Source organism: Equus quagga, chromosome 7 (assembly GCF_021613505.1).
Source record: "Equus quagga isolate Etosha38 chromosome 7, UCLA_HA_Equagga_1.0, whole genome shotgun sequence".
Lineage (NCBI taxonomy): Eukaryota > Metazoa > Chordata > Mammalia > Perissodactyla > Equidae > Equus > Equus quagga.
The window spans coordinates 98811826-98832771 of NC_060273.1; the positions used below are offsets into that span (position 1 = coordinate 98811826).

At 41.5% G+C, this 20946-nt stretch overlaps 1 protein-coding gene across 1 annotated transcript in view; it reads left to right on the forward strand.

The window, feature by feature from the left end:
* The window catches only part of LOC124242064 (TIR domain-containing adapter molecule 2-like), a 39812-nt gene extending 19973 nt beyond the window's left edge, over positions 1-19839 (forward strand). The window contains exon 4 of the mRNA XM_046666606.1: positions 18705-19839. Within this exon, the coding sequence (XP_046522562.1) occupies positions 18705-19353 (649 nt within the window). The 3' untranslated portion in view covers positions 19354-19839. The remainder of the gene's footprint in view (positions 1-18704) is intronic.
* The last annotated feature ends 1107 nt before the right edge of the window (positions 19840-20946 follow it).

Below are 20946 nucleotides of genomic sequence, written 5' to 3' on the forward strand. Positions count from 1 at the left end.
TATCAACAGCACCACTAGGTATGGACTTTTTGCCATCCACTCCAAGTAAAGTTAGCTCCCCCGAGCAGTGGAGCTCCTGGCCTTTATTGTCAGCTTTACCCTGGTAGCGCCGTTGTGCCAACTGAGCTGGGGAGGATGTAGGCTTTGGGAGATGACAGCAGTTTTCTGGCAAGAATGCCTCAGTCTATCAGAATCCAGCACTGCAGGTGTGAATTTACATAAACAATTCTTGGTCATGTTTTCTGTTTAAAATATGGTTTTGACTTCGGAAGGACTGATGTAAGAAAAATCTAACAGATTTGTGAAAATGATCGCCAAATCCCCTCCCACTACTCCCACCCAAAATTCAGCAGGGGTTTTAAAAATGAAGAAATGATTCTCAATTTGTTGTTTGCCTTTGATTAACTTCCAGAGCCCTCAAATGATTGTTTTTGACAGTTTTGTCCAGTTTATATTTTTTTGGGGGGGAGAAACTTTGATGACTCCACCATCCGCAGAAGTCCCACCTACTCATTTTGTCAGGTCTGGGATTTAATTTTACCCTACTTACAATCTAAGTTAGCCTGTTACTGTTTCATAGCTGCTGGCAGAGGACAAAAAACTCCTGGACCAGAGATAAAGGACTTTGTTACTCATGGCACAGCACTACCATCAGCATATTTGCATTGGTTCCTCTTGCTTACAAGTCCCATGGAGGTGACATGAAGATGCCCAAGTAGATGCTACACATGCAGTGGGCTTGTGTCACATCTGAGGAACACTGAGCTTGAGGAATCCACCATCTTTATAGCAAGCAGTATAGCCAGGCTGTTCTTTGTCCTGAAGGAGACATGACCTCGTATCTCAAGGTTGCCTGCCATAAACACTACCCTGAGCAATGGCACAGGTAATGAGTAGTCAGGGTCTTGCGTTCTTGGCATATCCGGCAAGACTTACAGGAAAACAAGAGCCACATGGACAACTGTCTCTCCCAGCTCATTTCATCTAAATAATTTATTAGAATAAAGCTGTTAATAATATCTTTTGTGTTTTAAATGTCTTAGGATCTGTAGTGATGTTTCCTTTTTATTTCTAGTATTCTTATTTGTGTCTTCTCTCTTTTTTTTTCTGAGTAGTTATACCAGTAGTTAATTAGTCTTTTCAAAGAACCATCTTTTTCTCTTGTTGATCCTGTGTGATTTTTTTTTTCTATATCTTTAATTTCTGGTCTTATTTTTATTTCCATCATTTTCTTTATGTGGATTTTATTTTCTTTTTCTAATTTTTTGATATAGATGTTTAGATAGTTGATTCTCTGGCTTTGTTTTCTGATATGTACATTTAAGACTAGAAATCTCCTTCATTATATTTTAGCTATGTCTTGCAAGTTTTGATATGTAGTATTTTTAGTAACATTCAGATCAAAATATTTTGTGATTTCTGTTGTGGTTCAATTTTTCACCCGTGGATTATTTCAAAATGTGTCTTTTCATTTCCAAATATATAGAAGCTTTTTGAGTTATCTTTTGTTTTTGGTATTCAGACTAATATCTAGGTGGTCAGAGAAGATATTCTGTATTATTTCAATCTTTTGATTTGTTTTGGTTTTGCTTTGTTGAAACTTGCCCTATTGCCAAAAATATGGTCTAATTTTGTTAATGTCTGATTTTGTTAATGTTCCATGTGTAGTTGAAAAGAGTGGTATTCTGAAATTGTGTTAGGTGCCATAATCCACATAGTCAATCAGGTCAGGTTCATTAATCATGTTCAAATCATTTATATCCTTACTAATTTATGTGTCAGTCTGCTGAGCATATGTAAGATATTCAGGAAAATGGTAGAGTAAGCTAAAGAGGACAGATGATCAAGCCCTTGAAAACACCAGCATTTAATGCCAAGGGTTTCAGGCGTGTGAAGCCACAGGAAAAACATTTTACATATTAGAGAAATCATCTCTTCTCTGATTTAATTAGCACTCCTCTCTCTTTTACTCTGCTTTATTTCATTCATTCACTCGTTAAGATGAATGGATCTGAAATTGTCTTGTTTGTTTACATGTCTATTGTCTGTCTCGAACTAGAAGGCAAAATCACCATGAGGACTGGGACTGTGTCTGTCTTGTTCACACTTTATCCCTAGTGCCCAGCACATAGAAGACACTAAATATTTGTGGCATAAATGACGGGTGCATTTTCTTGAAATGTATGCTTGATACATTTGATAACTTGGAAAGAAAGTTGAAGTACTTAAACTCAACCAATTTAAAATATTTTCTTAATACACGTGAATATTTATGAAGAATAATGCAAAATTTTGAGCAATTTAAAACATAAAATGCAAAGCAAGTGAATTTGCCCTTGACATTAACGACTTTAGATTCATTTATGCATGCGATGTGGGTGTGAATGGGGAGATAAATGTTTATCGATCGCATTTGTTATTAGTGGTATTTCAATGAAAAACTTTGAAAAGGTTGTCAGAGGAAGAACAGGCAGAGCAGACTGAAAGAGAAGAATTTTTAACAAGGTTGATGAGCATAAAGGCCACGTGGGTTTGTAAGATCAAGGAAATAAGAGTATTTGGATGAGACAATAGTTAACTTTGTAAATTACTAAAGAGAAACTCTCAGGAAAACGCAGGCAACAAAAGTATCAATTGGCTTTAGTAACAAGGCCACTGTTTACTCAAAAGTTGAAATAGAATTGTTGGGAGGTGGAGTGAGGAGAAGAAACCAGCTGTCAGTGGACAATGAATTGTGTTGACAGAGTGCTTAACAGAGCATTTCACCAAGTAATTTCTCTCTGCCAGCACCTGCCTTCCACGGCGCATCCTGCTGTTGTTAGGTGCCGGGAGAGGAGGAGAAAATAACTCTTAGCCCCACCTGTTGTAAGCCTCTGAGACCCAGGTATGGACCTGCAACCCCAATTTACTATTCTTTGTCTCCTCTGAAGCTTGGTATCTGGGTCCCCCTCTTTTGGCAGGAAGTAAGGATTGCCTGAGAATTAAAAGAGATGGGGCGGGGGGGGGGGTGGTTTCTGAATCGGGTTCTTAGGGTATGACTAGAATTGGGAGGCTGAGGTAGATACGGTAGGATCAAGTATGTATTTGCTTCATACGCTTCTTTTACTTGATTGGTTTTTTGTTCTTCCTTAATGTTCAGTGGAGTTCCAATCTGTTTCGGTTGTGGAAAGGAACCTGAGAAAGGAGTGTCTCAGGCTGGCTTTTTTGGGGAGGGGGTGATGAGTCGCTCATCCCTGGTCAGGCGTGTGGTTGACAGCAGCAACAGTGGGTGAGGGAGCCCCAAAGGAAAGGGAAAAGCCAAGGGCCCAGCTCGGAGGAGCGAGAGAATCGCTGCACCTCGGGAGGGGCCTCGGGTTGTTTGGGTAAGACCGGCTGTGTCCTTCCCTTAGAGTTCAGGGGCTCCTATCTGCGGGGCCCGGACTCAGGGGCGGGCTCCGGGTTGAGGCTCCCCCGGTAGCGCGGAGGCAGGGCCCGCAGCCCCCATCCCAGCAGCCAGGTCTGTCTAAGGAGCGGACACAGCGGATCCCCACCCGCCGGCCTCGCCGGCCTCGAAGTCGGGGCTTATAGGGACATTTTTAAAGATTTTATTTTTTTTTTCTTGTTCTCCCCAAAGCCCCCGGGTACATAGTTGTATATTCTTCGTTGTGGGTCCTTCCAGTTGTGGCATGTGGGATGCCCCCTCAGCGTGGTTTGACGAGCAGTGCCATGTCCGCGCTCAGGATTCGAACCAACGAAACACTGGGCCGCCTGCAGCGGAGCGCCCGAACTCAGCCACTCGGCCACAGGGCCAGCCCCTATAGGGACATTTTTAAAAAGCAGCAGCAGCGCAGAGAGAGTCCATATTTTCCCTCGGCGACAATTCCCCGGCGCTATTCGCCCCTCTCCGCCCCTCTGGGTCCGCTTCTTCCTTCTGCGCGGTGAGCCAGGCCGGTTAACCCCTGACTCGCCCGGCGGGCCGGCGAGGCCGTCCTCCAGGGGTACTTGTGGGCGCGGCTCCGAGGGGTGGGGACTCCGCGGCCAGACTTCCGCGCGTCCCGGCGCGGCGGCGGGCGGCGGTCGCGGGGACGGGGTTTGTGAACGCCTCTCCCTCCCGCCACCTCGGGGAAGTCGCACACCGACTGGGGCCGCTCAGTGGGAGAGGAAGACGGGAAGGTCGCGGGCTGGCCGCGGCGCCGCCCTCCAGGCAAGTACTGGGCGCCCGGGCGGGAGCCGCCGGGCCGGGCTCGGGGCCGCAGCGCCGCGCTCTCCCCCAGCGCATCCGGCCCGGGGTGCGGGCCGCGGCGGCGGACTCGGGGGCCCGGGCGGTCCGGCGCCGGCCCGCGGTCACACGGCTGCCTTACTCTGCAGGGAAAACCCGAACCACTTTCTGCTCTCTTGTCAGTTTCACTTTGACCAGAAAACTTGCTTTATAAGGAAACCTCAGAACCATAAGCAAGTAGCTCAGCTTCTTAAATGGCTTAATGGTTCGGCGTGAGCCTCAGCCAGGCACACTGAGTCCAGGCTGAAGGTTTTGGTTTTGTTTTTCTTATTTGGCTTCTTGTCCAAAACCTCATTTGGGCTGGCAGCCGTGAGCTAGTTTTCAGTTTCACATGAGTTAGGGCCTCCCCAGTTTTCATGGCGGTAAACTTAAAAAGTCTTTCAAATATGATACATTTTAACGCGCTAAATAGCACGTTGGTTATAAATGGAGTTAAGTAACTCAATTTTACATGTCATTTACATCAGAAAGTAGATGAGCAGGTATAAAATAATGCCTTGCCTCCTTTTTTTTGAGGAAGATTAGCCCTGAGCTAACATCTGCTGCCAATCTCCCTCTTTTTGCTCAGGAAGACTGGCCCTGAGCTAACAACCGTGCCCATCTTCCTCTACTTTGTTATATATGGGACACCTGCCATAGCATGGCTTGCCAAGCGGTGCCATGTCCGCACTGGGATCCGAACCTGCCAACCCTAGACCGCCAAAGCAGAACGTGCGAATTTAGCTGCTGTGCCACCGGGCTGGCCCCCTTACCTCCTTTTGAAGCAAAGTAAATGTTACTTATATGTGCAACTGTATGAAACTTGAAGTATAAACCACGTTTATACTGTTGAATCCTTTGCTCCTCATGGTCTGTTTTATTTATCCGTTTAACAAATGTCTGCTGATGAATCTCGTCTTTAAGTCGTCCTCCCTGGACCAAACATCCCTTTCTACGTCTCACCCATTTCTTTGCTCCTTTTAATTTTTTTTAAAAGCTCTTTGAAAGACTTGCCTCCAAGTTTCTATTTCCACTCCTCCTATTTCCTCCTCCACCCTCTCATCTCAGGCTTTTTGCCTCGATCACCCCCTGTCACCTATGAAACCACCCCCATGTCACTTGCGAAATCCAGTGTCTGTGCATAGTTTTCGCCTCGTGACACAGTTGATGGCTCCCTCCTGCTTGATATTCTTTCTTCGTTTGGTTTCCAGGATACCAGTCTCGTGCATTCTCCTTCCACCTCACTGGTCACTCCTCCTGTGTCTCCAGGCTTCTCGTTTTCTCAGCTACTAAATATTAGAGTACCACAGCGCTCAGTTGTTGGCCTTGTTTTCTTTCTAGCCATATTTCCTCCTAAGGCAATTTCTATCCCAAGCCATAAATTAAAAAAAAAATTATTTCCATCCCAAAGCCAATAAATCCTTGGCTTTATTATAAATAGCATCTATAAGCTGATGAATTCCCAATTTTTATCTCTAGCTTTACTTCTCCTGAGCTCCAGATGCATATATCCAGCTGTTTACTCAACATCTCTACTTGGAAAGTCTAATAGGCATTTAAATTAGGATGTCCAGAGTTATTGATACCGCACCCACCCAGTCCTCATTTCTGCTTCCCCATCAGCCACCTTCCTTATCTAGGGAAATGTTGTTGCCATTCAACTAGGCTGAAACTCTAGGAATCACCCCTGACTCTTCCTTTTTAACTCAGAGCTCACATGCAAGCATCCAGCAAATTCTGTTGACTCTGCCTTGACAATTTAATCTGACCACATCTCACTCCCTGTCTAAACAAACCACAATTGTTTCTCACCTGCGTGACTTTGAAGTCTCTGATTTGGTCTTCCTGCTTCTGCCTTTGCTCTTCTACAGTCTTTCTCCAAAGAGTAGTGATTTTCCCCCCCAAAATTAATCGGAACTTTCACTTCCCTTTAAAACCTTCTGGTGGCTTCTCATCAGAATCATGAAAACCAAACTCTTATAATGGCTTCAAAGCCCTGTGTGATCTAATCCCTGACTACTTGTCTGATCTCATCTCCTACCTCCCCTCTTGCTTACCCCACTGGAGGGACGTTAATGTTGTTGCTGCTGCCTTTGCCTGCAGTGGGCCTCTGCTGGACCATCACGGGCTGTATGCCTTCACTTCCCTCACTTCACTGTTCAAATGCTCCATCTCAGGGGTTACTGCCGTAGTCCTGCTGCAACATCCTTTTACTGCTGACCCTCAGGGTGGGTTACTATTGGACACTGAATGCTATTCTCTAGTATTCCGGGAAGCTTATGGCACCTTTAGAATATTGTTGGATAGTGGGCTCTCAAGTATTAAAATGCACAACCGTCTTTCTCTTGAGCCAAATTTTGATTAGATGTACAGTTTACCCTTAAATTCTGTGTTTTTATAAAATGTTCTTCCTGGTTTGGAGAAGACTGGCCCTTTAATGCCAGTTCTCATTTTTAAATATAGAAAATGAAATAAAAATATCATCTAGTTTACCAAAAAGAATGTGCAATGATTTTTCTTGCCAATTCCTTTGCTTGAGTAGGAAGTAATATTCTCTGACTTGGAGACTTTTTTTTTGGTTGAAGTAACATTGGTTTATATAAATTTCAGGTGTACATCATTATATTTCGATTTCTGTGTAGATTAAATCATGTTCACCACCCAAAGACTAATTACATCCATCACTACACACATGAGCCTAATCACCCCTTTTGGCTTCCTCCCTCTCCCCTTTCCCTCTGGTAACCACCAATCTAGTCTCTGTATCTATGTGTTTGTTTGTTGTTGTTGTTGTTATTTTTATCTTCTATTTATGAGTGAGATCAGACAGTATTTGACTTTCTCCCTCTGACTTATTTCACTTAGCATAATAACCTCAAGGTCCATCCATGTTATTGCAAATGGCATGATTTCGTCTTTTTTATGGCTGAGTAGTATTCTGTTGTGTATTTATACCACATCTTCTTTGTCCATTCATCCTTTGATGGGCACTTAGGTTGCTTCCAAGTCTTGGCTATTGTGAATAATGCTGTGATGAACATAGGGGTGCTCATATCTTTATGCATTTGTGTTTTCATATTCTTTGGATAAATACCCAGTGGTGGAAAAGCTGGATCATATGGTAGTTCTATTCTTAATTTTTTGAGGATACTCCATACTGTTTTCCATAGTGGCTGCACCAGTTTGCACTCCCACCAGCAGTGCATGAGAGTTCCCTTTTCTCCAGATCCTCTCCAATACTTGTTATTTCAGAAAAGTGAAGGCAGTTGTTCAGAGAATATTGCACAAGTTTTTAAGTTTCGTTGTGACTAAGCTGATATCAGAATGTCAAGATTTTATAGCATAATTCAGTTCTCTTTTTAAAATATGTAGGAATAGGAATGAAAAACAATATTTTCATCTTTAGGAGAAGCTGTTGGAGGAATAAAAAGTCATTCTTAATTCATAATGCTTATTTCTCATTTTAATCCTAAGGAACTAGTCCATGATGTCAGTAGCATATGTACTACCTTCCCCTCTTTTAGAAGAAAAAATTTTTCTCCTTTCAGAATTGAGATGCTTGAATAAATATGGACAATAGAAGATTAAATCAAATGTAAAAATCATAAGTGTATTTGGAATATCAAACAGAAAGAGAAGTGTAGGAGGGTAAGGGGAAGGCAGGAGTGGAGTTAGAATCAAAGCATCTGCCGCAGCTGCTGGATGTTGGCTCGAGAACGCTCGTCCACCTGCATTCCTAGCAGCTGAATCAAAAGACAGGGTCCACAAGATGAAAAAGCAGGTACACAGCGGAAGGTCAGTTTGTGTGTTTTTGCTTTTCTGCTTGATAGAAGCAGTTTTTTTTTTTAAAGTCATTAAACATTTACTTGCTCAATGATCTGTTTTAGGTAGTCTGGAGTTGAATATTCTGCCTTCTAGTGCTTAATTTGAGTAGAATTTTGGAGGAGCTCTGTTCGGTTTAGAGCTAGCAAGCCCAGACTCTTGGAAAATTTGTGTATAGATAAAAAATAGGAGACCAAATAGAAACCTGGAGATGGGCTAAACCCATCTGGATTGTGCAGATATGGCACATAAGGAGTATACTGTCGGGGCGTCAAGTTAACATGAGCTTTCTTTAAAAATACAAAACCTAGAAAATGATTTTTTTTTTTTAAGATTGGCACCTGAGCTAACAACTGTTGCCAATCTTTTTTTTTCTCCTTTTTTTTCCCTCCCCAAATCCCCCCAGTATATAGTTATATATTTTAGTTGTGGGTGCTTCTAGTTGTGGCATGTGGGATGCCGCCTCACCATGGCCTGATGAGCAGTGCCATGTCCACACCCAGGATCCGAACCCACGAAACTCTGGGCCGCTGAAGCAGAGCGTGCAAACTTAACCACTCGGTCACGGGACCAGCCCCGAAAACAATTTTTTTGTTTACTAAAAAACCACTTTTTTCCGATTGCATTATCATTGTAGAAGAGGGATATGTGTATAGCTGTACACACAGATATATGTATGTTCGCACATCTACCAAACACAGGTAACCAATGTTACCCTATTGGTGTACTTCTTTCCAATCTGTTTTCTCTAGTTTTACAAAGCTGAGATCCTCCTGTATGTGCTATTTTATAGTCTACTTTTTTCACTTATTATTATGGAAACATTTTCTCATATCATTAAAATTATTCATAACATTCATAAGCATTTTTAATGATTTAATATAATTCAGTTATATGAATAATATGACATAGTCTCTGTTGTCATGCCCCAGGTTTTGGACGTTTTGATTGTTTACCGCCAGTAGAATATTGGCCAGCCTCTGATACTGTGTACAAGTTCTCTAATGATAAGAAAATATAGTCATATAACCCATACCTCAAAATTGCAATAAAATGTCTCCATAGATCCTGTAACAGAAGAAAGATGAGGAAGTTTGAGAAACTGAAAAAGAAGACCCCTGTGCAGGGAGCTGAGGAACAAAGGGGAGACAGGCGTGAGATGAGGCTGGAGTTGAAGGAGCCAGATTACGCAGGGCGTCATGTGCCGTATTCGGAAATTTTGATTCTAAGCACAGTAGGAAGCCATTGCAGGGTTATACATGAGAACTTGATCAGATGTAAGTGTTTAAAAAGATCGTTATGGCTGCTGAGTGGAAAATGGATTAGACTGACCAAGAGTGGACACAGGAGACTAGGAAAGAGTGCAGTAGACTAGGGGAGCTCTGTTGCTCGAGAGTGAGAATGAGGTGGAGAGGGAAAGTGGAACAGTTTGAGGTGTATTTTGTACATCGGATAGGACTTGGTGACAGCTTGGAAGTGAAAGTGTAAGAGAGGAAGGGGGAAGCGTCAACGATGCCTCAGGTTTCTGGCTGTCGTAACTGGGCAAACGATGGCGCCATTTGCCTTGATGGAGAAGTCTGGGAAAGTGAGGTGGAAGCTACCTCCCTGGCCAGCAAGAAAGAGTGCTGTGTGATGCATATTATAAGACTTGTAAACAGGATATTACGGGTGTCCAGAGGAGAAGTGCTTAACTCAACCTGGAGATAAAAGGAAGTGCTTTCTACCAAATATGATCCTTGAGCTGTGTCTTGAAATGAATGTACCATATTTTTATTCACATAGTTTTTGAAAATGTAACATAATTGCTCATTAAAAATCACACAAGATATATTTGGATTAGCTAGTCCCTATTCTAACTGAGTCAGTAATTTATATGATGAGGGGGGATAAAGAGCTATCTGGCTATCTCTCTGAACCTAAAAACTGTGTTAGTCTTATATTTAGTGTTGTCTAATTCATTCATTCATTCAAAAGATATTCTTGAATGCTGACTATGTGCAAGATTCTGGAGATACAGCAGTGAACAAGACAGATTTGGTCATTGTTCTGATAGAGTTTACAGTCTAGTGGGAATGATGAGAAACTAAACAGAGAATCATACATGTAATTAATTAATCGTGGTCATGCTTAGTGCCATGAAGGAAAGATATAGGGTGCTAGACTCCTATGGAGCCCAGAACTCTAACCATTCTAATGCAAGCTTTGGTAACCTAATATGAAAAATACAGGTACTGGTTTATGTTGTCTGGGAATAAGTATCAATAGGTACTATTTGATAATTAATCCTTTTATTTTTACTGGGCCTTTGCCATCCTTATGGATTCTGTGCAATCTCCAAAAGAAGAAAATTTAAAAAATGACAGCTGATTCTAAATAATGTTTTCACAGTATAAAATCAAGATGGATTCAAATTCTTACCCATCCTATTCCTGAAAGTATTGATTACCCTAGTTGGGCTTTTGAAAATATTTCCAATGTGAAAAAGTCAAAGAAAAGTCCACACGTTCCTCATCTGGCTAGCACAGGTCTGTTCTGTTGTGTCCTGGCATCCTGGCAGAGCTTGGCACTTCCATGCTGTAATCCAGGGGTTGGCAAACTTTTTCTGGAAACGTCCAGATAGTAAATACTGTAGGCTTTCTGGACCATATGGTTTCTGTTGAAACTACTCAACTCTGCCTCTGTAGCATGAAATTAGCCAGGCATGGTTATCTTTCAATAAAGCTTTATAAAAACAGGTGGCAGGCCGTGTTTTGCTGCTAACCTCTGCTGTATGGTTCCTTGTCCTGACTTTGGATCTTGTACCAGTCACAGTTTGGCTTCTGAGAACAGAATCTACTCTAGCTAGTTTAAGCAGAAAGGTATACATTAGAGGGTATTACAAGATTTACAGTATCATTGGGAAGGTTGAACGGCTAGACTGTAGATTGAGTTTCTAGGAACACCTCATAGCACCACCTATCAGAATTGGTCTAGGGTTACTGGTGCTTTTGCCATGACCAGGAAACCTGCCAAATCAGGAAGCTGCCAGCTTCTGAATCACATCCATTCTGCTAGAGTCTTAACCAGCAAAATGGGTGCCTCATGCTCTTCCTCCCTCCTTATTTAACTTAGACATCTGATTGGTGGAACTTACATGACATCTGAAACCCTAGCTTCAAGGAAGTCTCAGAAATATAGTTATTAATACTTGTGGTATAGGAAAGTACACTAAAAGGGAAGTGGAATAAATTTGGGGTGTGCAGATCTGCTATAGGACACCGCTTTGGCTACTAACATCCATACCCCTCTTCTTTCCACACCTAAAGTTTTAGACAAGAACAATAGCAATAACAGTACGCTCTCTCCCTGGACAATGCGACTATCCCGCATCAAAACAAAGGCGCACTCACCTTCTCCCCAGAAGGCAAAACCCCAAATCCCTTAGGTCACCGCATGATCTGCAGTACTCTTCGCAGACGCTATCCTGGGACCTAGCACACTCAGGAGTTAAGTGGCCTCTCTGCTTTCCCAGGGAAATGGTAGGTGGGAGAGAGACAGAGCTGCCCATTGACCAAGAGGATACCGCTCAGCTCTGAGAAGCTCCCATCCATATTTTTCACCCTCTTTCTACTAGCAGTTCCCTAGTTTCTAAGTATTCTGAGTATCTCTTCTCTTAATGAAATCCTCTCCTGACCCTATGTTCATTTGTTGCTATTGGCCACCCACCAAGTTAGGAGAAGTGCAGGCTTGGGAGGAACAGTTGCTTCTGCTTTCTCTGTCACCCACTCCACTTCATTACTGCCTACATATCTTTGTCTCCAGTATCACTTTCATAGTTCAGGGCTCTGCTTTCTCACCTAGGTTATTGTGACGGCCTCTCAGCGGATTGTTCTCCCAGTCTAAGGCCTCATAGTCTTCTAGCCTAGACTCCTTACTAAAGCTATTGTAAACTGTCTAAAACAAGTCAGATCATGGCACTCCCCTACTTAACACCTACCAAGGGTTCTCTGTCTGCCAACATGATCAAATTCAAAGTCCTGAACATAATATGTTAGATCCCTTATGTTCTCTAATCCTGTTTATCTCTCCATCCTTCTCTCTCATTACCCCCACTCCACCCACCCCCACACACAGGGACTTGAGCCATATAAACACGTGGTGCAAAAGAATCCTAACATAATTTGCCCTCTGGTGCCTCAGTGTTTTTGCAAATACTGCTCCCACTATGTGGAAAACGTCTACCTCTCTCATCCTTACTAATGCGGAGCGTTCCCTGCTGCAGGTGTCCCTCCCGAGTGTTTTCCCGGCACCTGTTATCCAGAATGAGGCACCAGTGCACTGAGTCCTAATAGTCTACTGGTCCTGGCTTCACATCCCTGAAATCCGGCAGGTCTTGATGCACAGTAAGTTTTCAACAACACCTATTTATTAATAACATCAAAATTTAATTATTAACTCAAGTGAAGAAACTATTGATTTTACATATATTTTCCACAAGATGGTGCTGTTCAGATAGTAAAGAAAAAGGCTCTCCCAGGCTGAAGGATTGAAGTCCTGGGTGCCTTAATTTTAAACGTGTTAGATTTCGGAGGCAGTGATTTAAACACAAGCTTTTTCTGTGGTAAACACATGGACAGATTTAAAATTGTATATATGTGTATATTTTATCCAATTATTACTGATCATTATTTTACTTACTGCTGTTTGGGAGCCTCTCTTTGTAAGTGGTCATAATGTTTTAAAAATGCAGACATTAACTCTTAATTCTAGGGCAACAAACTTTTAAGGAAGATTGTGTTGGGGTTCTCCAGAGAAACAGGACCGATAGGTTAGAGAGAGAGAGGAGGGAGATTTATTTTAAGGAATTGGCGCATGTGATTGTGGGTCTGGCAAGTCTGAAATACACTTCCTTTTCCTATCTATACACCCTTAATAATCTCATAAAGTTTATAGGTTTTAAATATAATCTCTCCACAGATAAATGCCAAATATACATCTCCTGGCTGGACCTTTCCCCCAAACTCCAGACTCTATATTGCATGCCCACTCAACATCATCAGCAAATCTTGTTGTACATTGTGCTGTGTGCATCATATTGGATTATATCAGGAGGCACTTAATGTCTGTTTGTGATCAGTAAGAATGAGCACTTGAATTAGGGTGATGAATCTGCTATATCTTTGAATTTTTCTGTTAGGTTCGTTGGGTTTTCTATTTCAGATGCATTGGTTTTCATTATACTGGTTGCTTTTTAAAAAAAATCTCAGGGCTGGCTCCATGGCCGAGTGGTTGAGTTCGCAAGCTCTGCTGCGGCGGCCCAGGGTTCAGATCCTGGGCGCTGACATGGCACCACTCGTCAGGCCACATTGAGGCAGCGTCCCACATCCCACAACTAGAAGGACCTGCAGCTAAGATATACAGTTGTGTGCTGGGGGGGGGGGGGGGGGGGGGGGGGGGGAGAGGGGAGGTGGGTGTGGGGAAAAAAAGAAGAAAAAAAAAAAAAAGATTGGCAACAGTTGTAAGCCCAGTGCCAATCCTTAAGAAAAAAAAACAAAAAACAAAGGAAGATTGGCAACAGTTGTTAGCCGAGGTGCCAATCTTAAAAAAAAAGATTAAAAAAAAAATCTCCATAGTTATATTTTTTTACTGACAAATAAAAATGGCAAGTAATAGGATATATTGGAGTATATGAGGAAGCCATTTGGTGTAAACCTAATTTGGCCTGACCTTGTCTTTCCAAAAGGGCCTGACCGAGGCCATTGAGCATGCATTGTATATCTGCTTTAGAGATTCCCTATGGCAAGAACAAAGGCCCTTGAGATAAAGGTGCAACTTCCCTCCCCCTCCCAGAGTTGGCATTTCCTTAAGGATTAAGCATCTTTCCTTAGGCTAGGAACTGATTGCTGGGCTTACCTGTGACCACCCAGCTCGAGACAATAGTCTTGCCTCCTGCTATGCCAGCCAAGATGGCAGACCCACTACCTGCTGTGTCCATCAAGCCTTGTGCTGACGGGGCAATCTTGTGACTATTATGGGAGGGACATTTCAATCATATGTAAAGCATCCTCTTTGGGGGTATATAACCACTCTGGGTACCTCACTTCTTTGGTGCCCTTTCTTCCTTCCCAAAGGAAGAAAGGCCCCGGGCCATGGTCCTCACGTTTTAGCTCAGAATAAATCATCCCAAATTTTCATTTATAGATTGGTTATGGATTATTTTCATTGACAGTACAAATTGCTTTACTTTTATTGTCTTTTGTTTTCTTTCCATATTCTGTGATTTTTTTTTTCAAGCTTTCCACCATGTTTAACTGACATGGTTTTGAGTCATATTTATTCCATTCTTTGCCATTTCTATTTTTTCCTAATGGTGTTGTGTCTTTGATTTGTCTACATTCTTGCTTTTCATCTAATTCCATTTTCTCATCTTTAATATTTTTGTTTCAGTGATTACATATTCTCTTTGGTGTCTCCTAGAGCAGTGATGCTCACACTTGTCTGTGGTGATAGAAGAAGCATGCACAGAATGTAAACCATCTTGCTTTCTTCATTGAGAATGTCTTGCTATAAAAAAAGTCAGCTGAACTAAACAGCAGAATTAACTGATGTAGTTGATTTACATACTGGCACAATCTCCTTATCCTGTCATAGATTGGCACCAAACAGTTCAGGGACTAGCAGCTTATCCATGGACTACACTCTGAGTGGCACTGTCCTAGAGCGTATGCCTTTGTTGTGTAAATTTTTCTTTAGCTTCTTTGTTTTAATATCAGTAAAAATTCCTAACATTTATGGAGCACTGTTGTAAGCCATTTTGATCTCCATAAAAACTCTAGCGATAGGTACTATAATCATCACCATTTTACACATGGTGAAATCAACGCACAAAGATATCAAGTAACTTGTACAAAGTCTCATGGTTTTTCTGTCACAGGGCTGGAATGTACACTCAGGCAATCTGATTCTAGAGCACATAGTCTTAATGACAATGCCATTTTTAATTGTCTTTTGTCTGCTATGATTCTTCTTTGCATTCTTTTTTATTTACTGTAATATTTTTGCCTACTTGCCAAGTATGCATATTTGCCATGCTGTTCTTTTCATCTTACTCCTATATAATGTGGGGGATTCTATTGGGACCCTCTTTGGCCTAGATATAAAATGGATATAAAGTGAATATGAAGTGGACTCTCCCTCCTTCTTATCTCAGACCTGTTGATCTTCCCTTTAGAATTTCACTTGAAGGCCTTCATTCTGATGGGTTATATTTTTCTACACTTCTGTTGCCCAAGGGGATGTGATTAGCTCAGGTGGGCTCTAGTCAATAGTAGTTGGTGGGTTTGGTCTTCTGAGGCAAGGGGTGGAGGTGAGGGATGTCATTCTCTCAAGTTAAAAGCAAAAAAATGTTCAGTCTTACAGAGAACAATTTAGCCAAATCTATCAGTATTGCAAATGCCGTTGTCTTTGGATATAGAAATCCCATTTGGGAGAATTATTCTGCAGATGAACTTGCACACATATGAAATGATTTTTGTACAAAACTGTTCATTGCAGCATTGTTCATAATAGTAGTAGAGTGGAAACAACTCACATATCCAAGAACAAGGGACAATTATGGTACATTCACATGCTCGATGATTATGTCATTGTAAATAGAGTGAGGAAGCTCTGTATGTGGTGATCTGGAAAGCTCTGAGGTTATGGTATTAAGGGGAAAAGCAGTCTCTCCCTCCTCCTCCCCCTCCCCCCTTTCACAGTATGTCTGCGTGTGTGTATGTGTGTGTGTGTATATATAAATTACGATACTTTTTTTGAAAAAAGCATAGGACAAAAAGAATATATATTCATGAAGAAATAGTGGAAGGACATAGGAGAAACTAATAAAATTGGTCACCAGTAGGAAGCCAGTGGGGTAACAGCATGGATAAGGAGGACACGGTTGGGGGTGCGACTTTTCAACATAAATGTTTTCAAAGTCATGAGGTGTTTTAATCACTTCCTTTTCTAAAAGAGTGAATACACACACACATATGTTTTTATTCTTGTGAACGACGATCCCACGTGCATCTCCCCAGCAGCCACCCTCACTCTCCTCCCACTTAGCTGAGAGGAAGGAGGTGAAACCTAAATGTTTGAACCCAGGTGCTGACCATCCAGGGGAGGAGGAGTTTCCAGGATTCTTTTTGCCAGCCTTCTCCCCTCCCCTATTTCCTTCAGCATTCCTTCTGATCTAATAAAGCCTTCCTTATTGATGGAGTTAATTGGCTCAGAGGGAGCACAGTGAGGCCCTCTCTTTTCCTTCCAGCCTTGAGAACCGCAGTGATGAATCCAGACCATTTCCCCATCTCTGAATCACTGTGGTGGGAAAGATCTCTAGCACACAGCTTCCCACAGCTTTTTCCTCTGGCTTTCTCCTTCCTCTCTGCCCCCAGATCAGAAGGTTATAGTGCAGTTTTTCAGACATTGTCATTAACTTTCTCCTCTCTGGTCTGCTTAGGGCGGGGTGAGTAGGAATGCTTGGAAGTTGGAACAGCACATCATAGATTTCTGGAGTCTTTTGCTCCTTTTTGCTGACTGGTATTTAAGAAAAATAAGACATAAAGTTGTAATTCTTTTTGTCGTTGTTGTTGATTTTTATGTATTTAAAAAGATTTTGTGATCTGGCTTGACACACCATTTTACCTTAGAAATTTTTGACACTTTTAATGAATATCTGTTATATACTTCAACAGCAGTTATCTGCATCAGCTAGTGATTAAGATAATGATAAGTTGCTTTAACAAAGCTATCTCAGCGAAAAAGTGAAGATCATTTTAATTGACATAGTAAATAGATGCCTCTGAATGGTTTAACAATTGTTTTTTTTATGCAGGGGAAACTTCTTTCTGCAACTTTGTGTGGTAAAACCTTTTTTCATAATACAGTAATGTCAGCAGTTAATCCTGACCAATGAAGAGGGTCCAAATTCATTTAGCTTTATTATTTGAGATGTATGTATGTAGCATTTTAGAGTTGTTATGTGTTGGAATACCTTGTGGTAGCTGGCACAACATACTGTAAAGTCAGAACCTAAAGCGCAGGCATCATAAACGACGGGCAGTAGCCAGCAATTCATGCACTATTCAGAGGCTGTGGCAAACTCTTTCACTCGTTATATACATTAGGAAGAAATTCTCTGTGTTTTTTCCTGTCTTTTCTTCCCATAACAACTTTCCACCATTTTTGCTGGACGGTTTCTTATAAACCTGAATTATTTTGGTATATGTAGATGTTATTATGAATGTAATTCTAATTTCTTCTCAAACTCTGGTCTTTGCCCGTGAACAATAAATAAAAATGCTCTGGAATATAGCCCCTGGGCCCATATTTGAAAATATGGAACCTATATTTTTCTATTCTAAATTTTCTGTCTTTTGATAAAAGATTCCCCCTTGAAACTGCCTATTTCGGGGGTTATATTAATAACATTGCCAACATTATCTGAAGATTTATTTAAATTCGATTTACATGGAGTACTTTTCTTTCACAGCTGATCTCATTCTTCCAGTCTGAATTTAGAATTTTTAAAATAAAAGGATGAGTATAGACCATAATGATTCTTTGTTGATTTCACTGGAGAAAATCACAAGTCTTTGTTTCCAGATTTCACTTCCAAACCAAATGTTAATTTTTCCCTACATGAATAAATGTTTTTTTAAGTATTCCTTACTTTTCACAACCCTTATGATAATTTCTCCACCAGCCCCACTAAAACAGCAAGGCCTGACCCTAGACAAACAAAAAAGCTCTGAACAGTGAATGCTGGACATCATTTCATTTGACATTTCAGATCTTCTCTTTATGCTGCGTCAGTAGAGCTGCCTGCTAGCCATCTTTAGGGTATTTGTATTTTGTTTTGTATTTGTGTTTGATACAAAAACAAATTCTGTATTTAATATTTTCATATTCTTTAGATTTTCCTATTTCTAGTTTATGCAATAATTTGATAATGGAGAAGATGGATTTAAACTCCATATGAATAGAGTGGCATGGTACCTTTTTACTAAAATACCCAAAGTAATTTATTTTAATCTAATGATTTATAATAGTGCTATAATACCATTTAAAATTCCAAATGTTTCCTCTTATATTAAAGAGGACCCTCTGTTTAACCTACCCTTGATGACCTGTGGTAGCCCTTGTGAAGCTCACAAAAGACAGGTGAGGGGCTGGCTCCGTGGCTGAGTGGTTAAATTCACCGGCTCCGCTGCAGCGGCCCAGGGTTTGGATCCTGGGTGCAGACATGGCACCTCTTATCAGGCCACGTTGAGGCAGCGTCCCACATCCCACAATTAGAAGGACCTGCAACTAAGATATACAACTATGTATGGGGGGTTTAGGAAGATAAAGCAGAAAAAAAAAGGTGATTTTGTTTCCAATGATCTGTTTGGGATTTCTTTCTTGGGACCTAAATATAATCTTTTTGAGCTTTTCAAGTTGAATGAAAGTTTTCATTTTTAATATTTTGATTAAATTTACAATATTCTGCTTTGTTATTTCTTCTTTTAGGATGAAAAGAAATGCTGAGGAATAAATAAAGCTTTTCTCCTCTGACTTGGATGTTTATAATGGGTATCGGGAAGTCTAAAACAGATCCCTGCTCTCTTTCTCTGTCTTGGAGTAAAAGCCACAGTATGGATACAAGTCAAAGACATCATGAGTCAGACTCCAAGAAATCTGAGGAAATCTCCCTGCGTGATGCTGCTGAGCATAGATATGTGACAGAGATGCCACCAGAAAAGCAGGAGAAAGCTGAAGGAGGGGTAAAGATGCCTGAAGAGGAAGCAGAAGAAGAAGTGTTCCTCAAATTTGTGATATTGCATGCAGAGGATGACACAGACGAAGCCCTCAGAGTCCAGAGTCTGCTAGAAAATGACTTCGGCATCAAACCTGGAATAATCTTTGCTGAGATGCCATGTGGCAGACAGCATTTACAGAATTTAGATGATGCGGTGAATGGGTCTGCATGGACAATCTTATTGTTGACTGAAAACTTTTTAAGAGATACTTGGTGCAAGTTCCAGTTCTATACGTCCCTAATGAACTCCGTTAACAGGCAGCACAAATACAATTCTGTTATCCCCATGCGGCCACTGAACAATCCACTGCCTCGAGAAAGGACTCCCTTTGCTCTGCGAACTATCAATGCCCTAGAGGAAGACAGTCGTGGCTTTCCTACACAAGTAGAAAGAATTTTTCAGGAGTCCGTGTATAAGATACAACAAGCTATCTGGAAAGAGACAAGAAACATGGTACAAAGGCAATTGATTGCCTGAGATGGAATACTCAATGCACAGCCATCTCTTGTTTTGTAAAACAAATCCTTTATCTTCACTTGAGAAAGCAATGTCTAGGAAAAGTTTAAATAAAGGAGAACCTTACTCTTACAGAAACCTCTGGAGCACAAGAAGGATAAATTTCTGCAGGACAATAGATAAAATTGTGGTACTTTTTGATGTTTTGATAAACTCGAGATTGTCAGAATTTGACGAACTTTCCTCTCACGGTTTTCGTAGTTCATGCATATGACAAAGGTTATTCTCAACTCATTTTCCTTGTATTGAACCTTGAAAAGAAACTTTTACAATAGACATTTAAAAAATACAGGAACACTTTCGTTCTCTAAATTTTGTTCTCAAAGGACATGCAGAAGAGGGGCCAGCCCAGTGGTGCAATGGTTAAGTTCACACCTTCCATTTCAGCGACTTGGGGTTCAGAGGTTCAGATCCCAGGTACGGACCTACACACCATTTGTCAAGCCATGCTGTGGCAGGCATCCCACATATAAAGTAGAGGAGGATGGGCACGGATGTTAGTTCAGGGCCAGTTTTCTTCAGCAAAAAAGAGGAAAATTGTCAGTGGATGTTAGCTCAGGGCTACTCTTCCTAAAAAAAAAAAGACATGCAGAAGAAAATGGCCCCTAGAGATCTGATCACCCTCTCTCTTGAGGCACCCCTCATGAATGTTGCAATAAAGCAGTCCTGGTATTGTCACCCAGAAATATGGATAGCCAGAATGGAACATTTAGAATGTTGAGTGCTGATAAATATGAAATTAGAAATAGATGTGAGAATGTTGGGGCTTTTTAAAAGAATCCAGTCAACTGTGTTTTCCTCTCTGCTGGAATTTGCATATTTGGAGGCAGTTCCCCCCACTGACTAGCAGCCCATTTGATAGTGCGGTGGTTAGGGACACCACGGAGTGGTGTTGAGGTGTCCCCTGGAGCCTAAAGCTCACCGTGTTAGTCATCGTCTGTAACGGGGGCTTTATTTGGAGAACTGCTGAGAGGAGTATGTGTCGTTGGCCAGATGTTCTGTTGTAAAATCAATGACCTCTTTTATGGCAGCCTTTGAAAATTCCTCTCACACACAACGCTCTATCCAGGAAGTATTTCTCTGCTAGGTCGTCAGAGTAGCCTGACTGTGCGTATGTATTTTGTAGATTATTTTTGGACTTGGGGTAGAAGTAGATGTGTTTTATCACTTTCTCTTCTAGTGTCCCACACTCATAGCAAGCTAGAGAAACCTCAAACAGACCTCGTCCTTTTCCTCACAGCCCTTCTGCCACAGTTGAGATGAGGGAGAAGCGTCGTACAGACAGGATGAATCACATCGCGTTGTAAGGAGAAGAGCACCTGACGGGGTGTCAGGTTCTAGTCCAATCTCTGCCACTGAGGCTGAATGTGACCGTGGGCAAGCTGCTCACCCTCCTTTATCTGTGAAATGAAAGGATTGGATTGATGGATCTCTAAAGGCCTTTGTCCTCTCCCAGAATGTGAACATCTGGGGACCAGAAAAATGAACAAGCAAAAAAATAGAATTTTACAATGTGATGTGTAATATAATAGTTGCAGGAGGCTTTATATATGC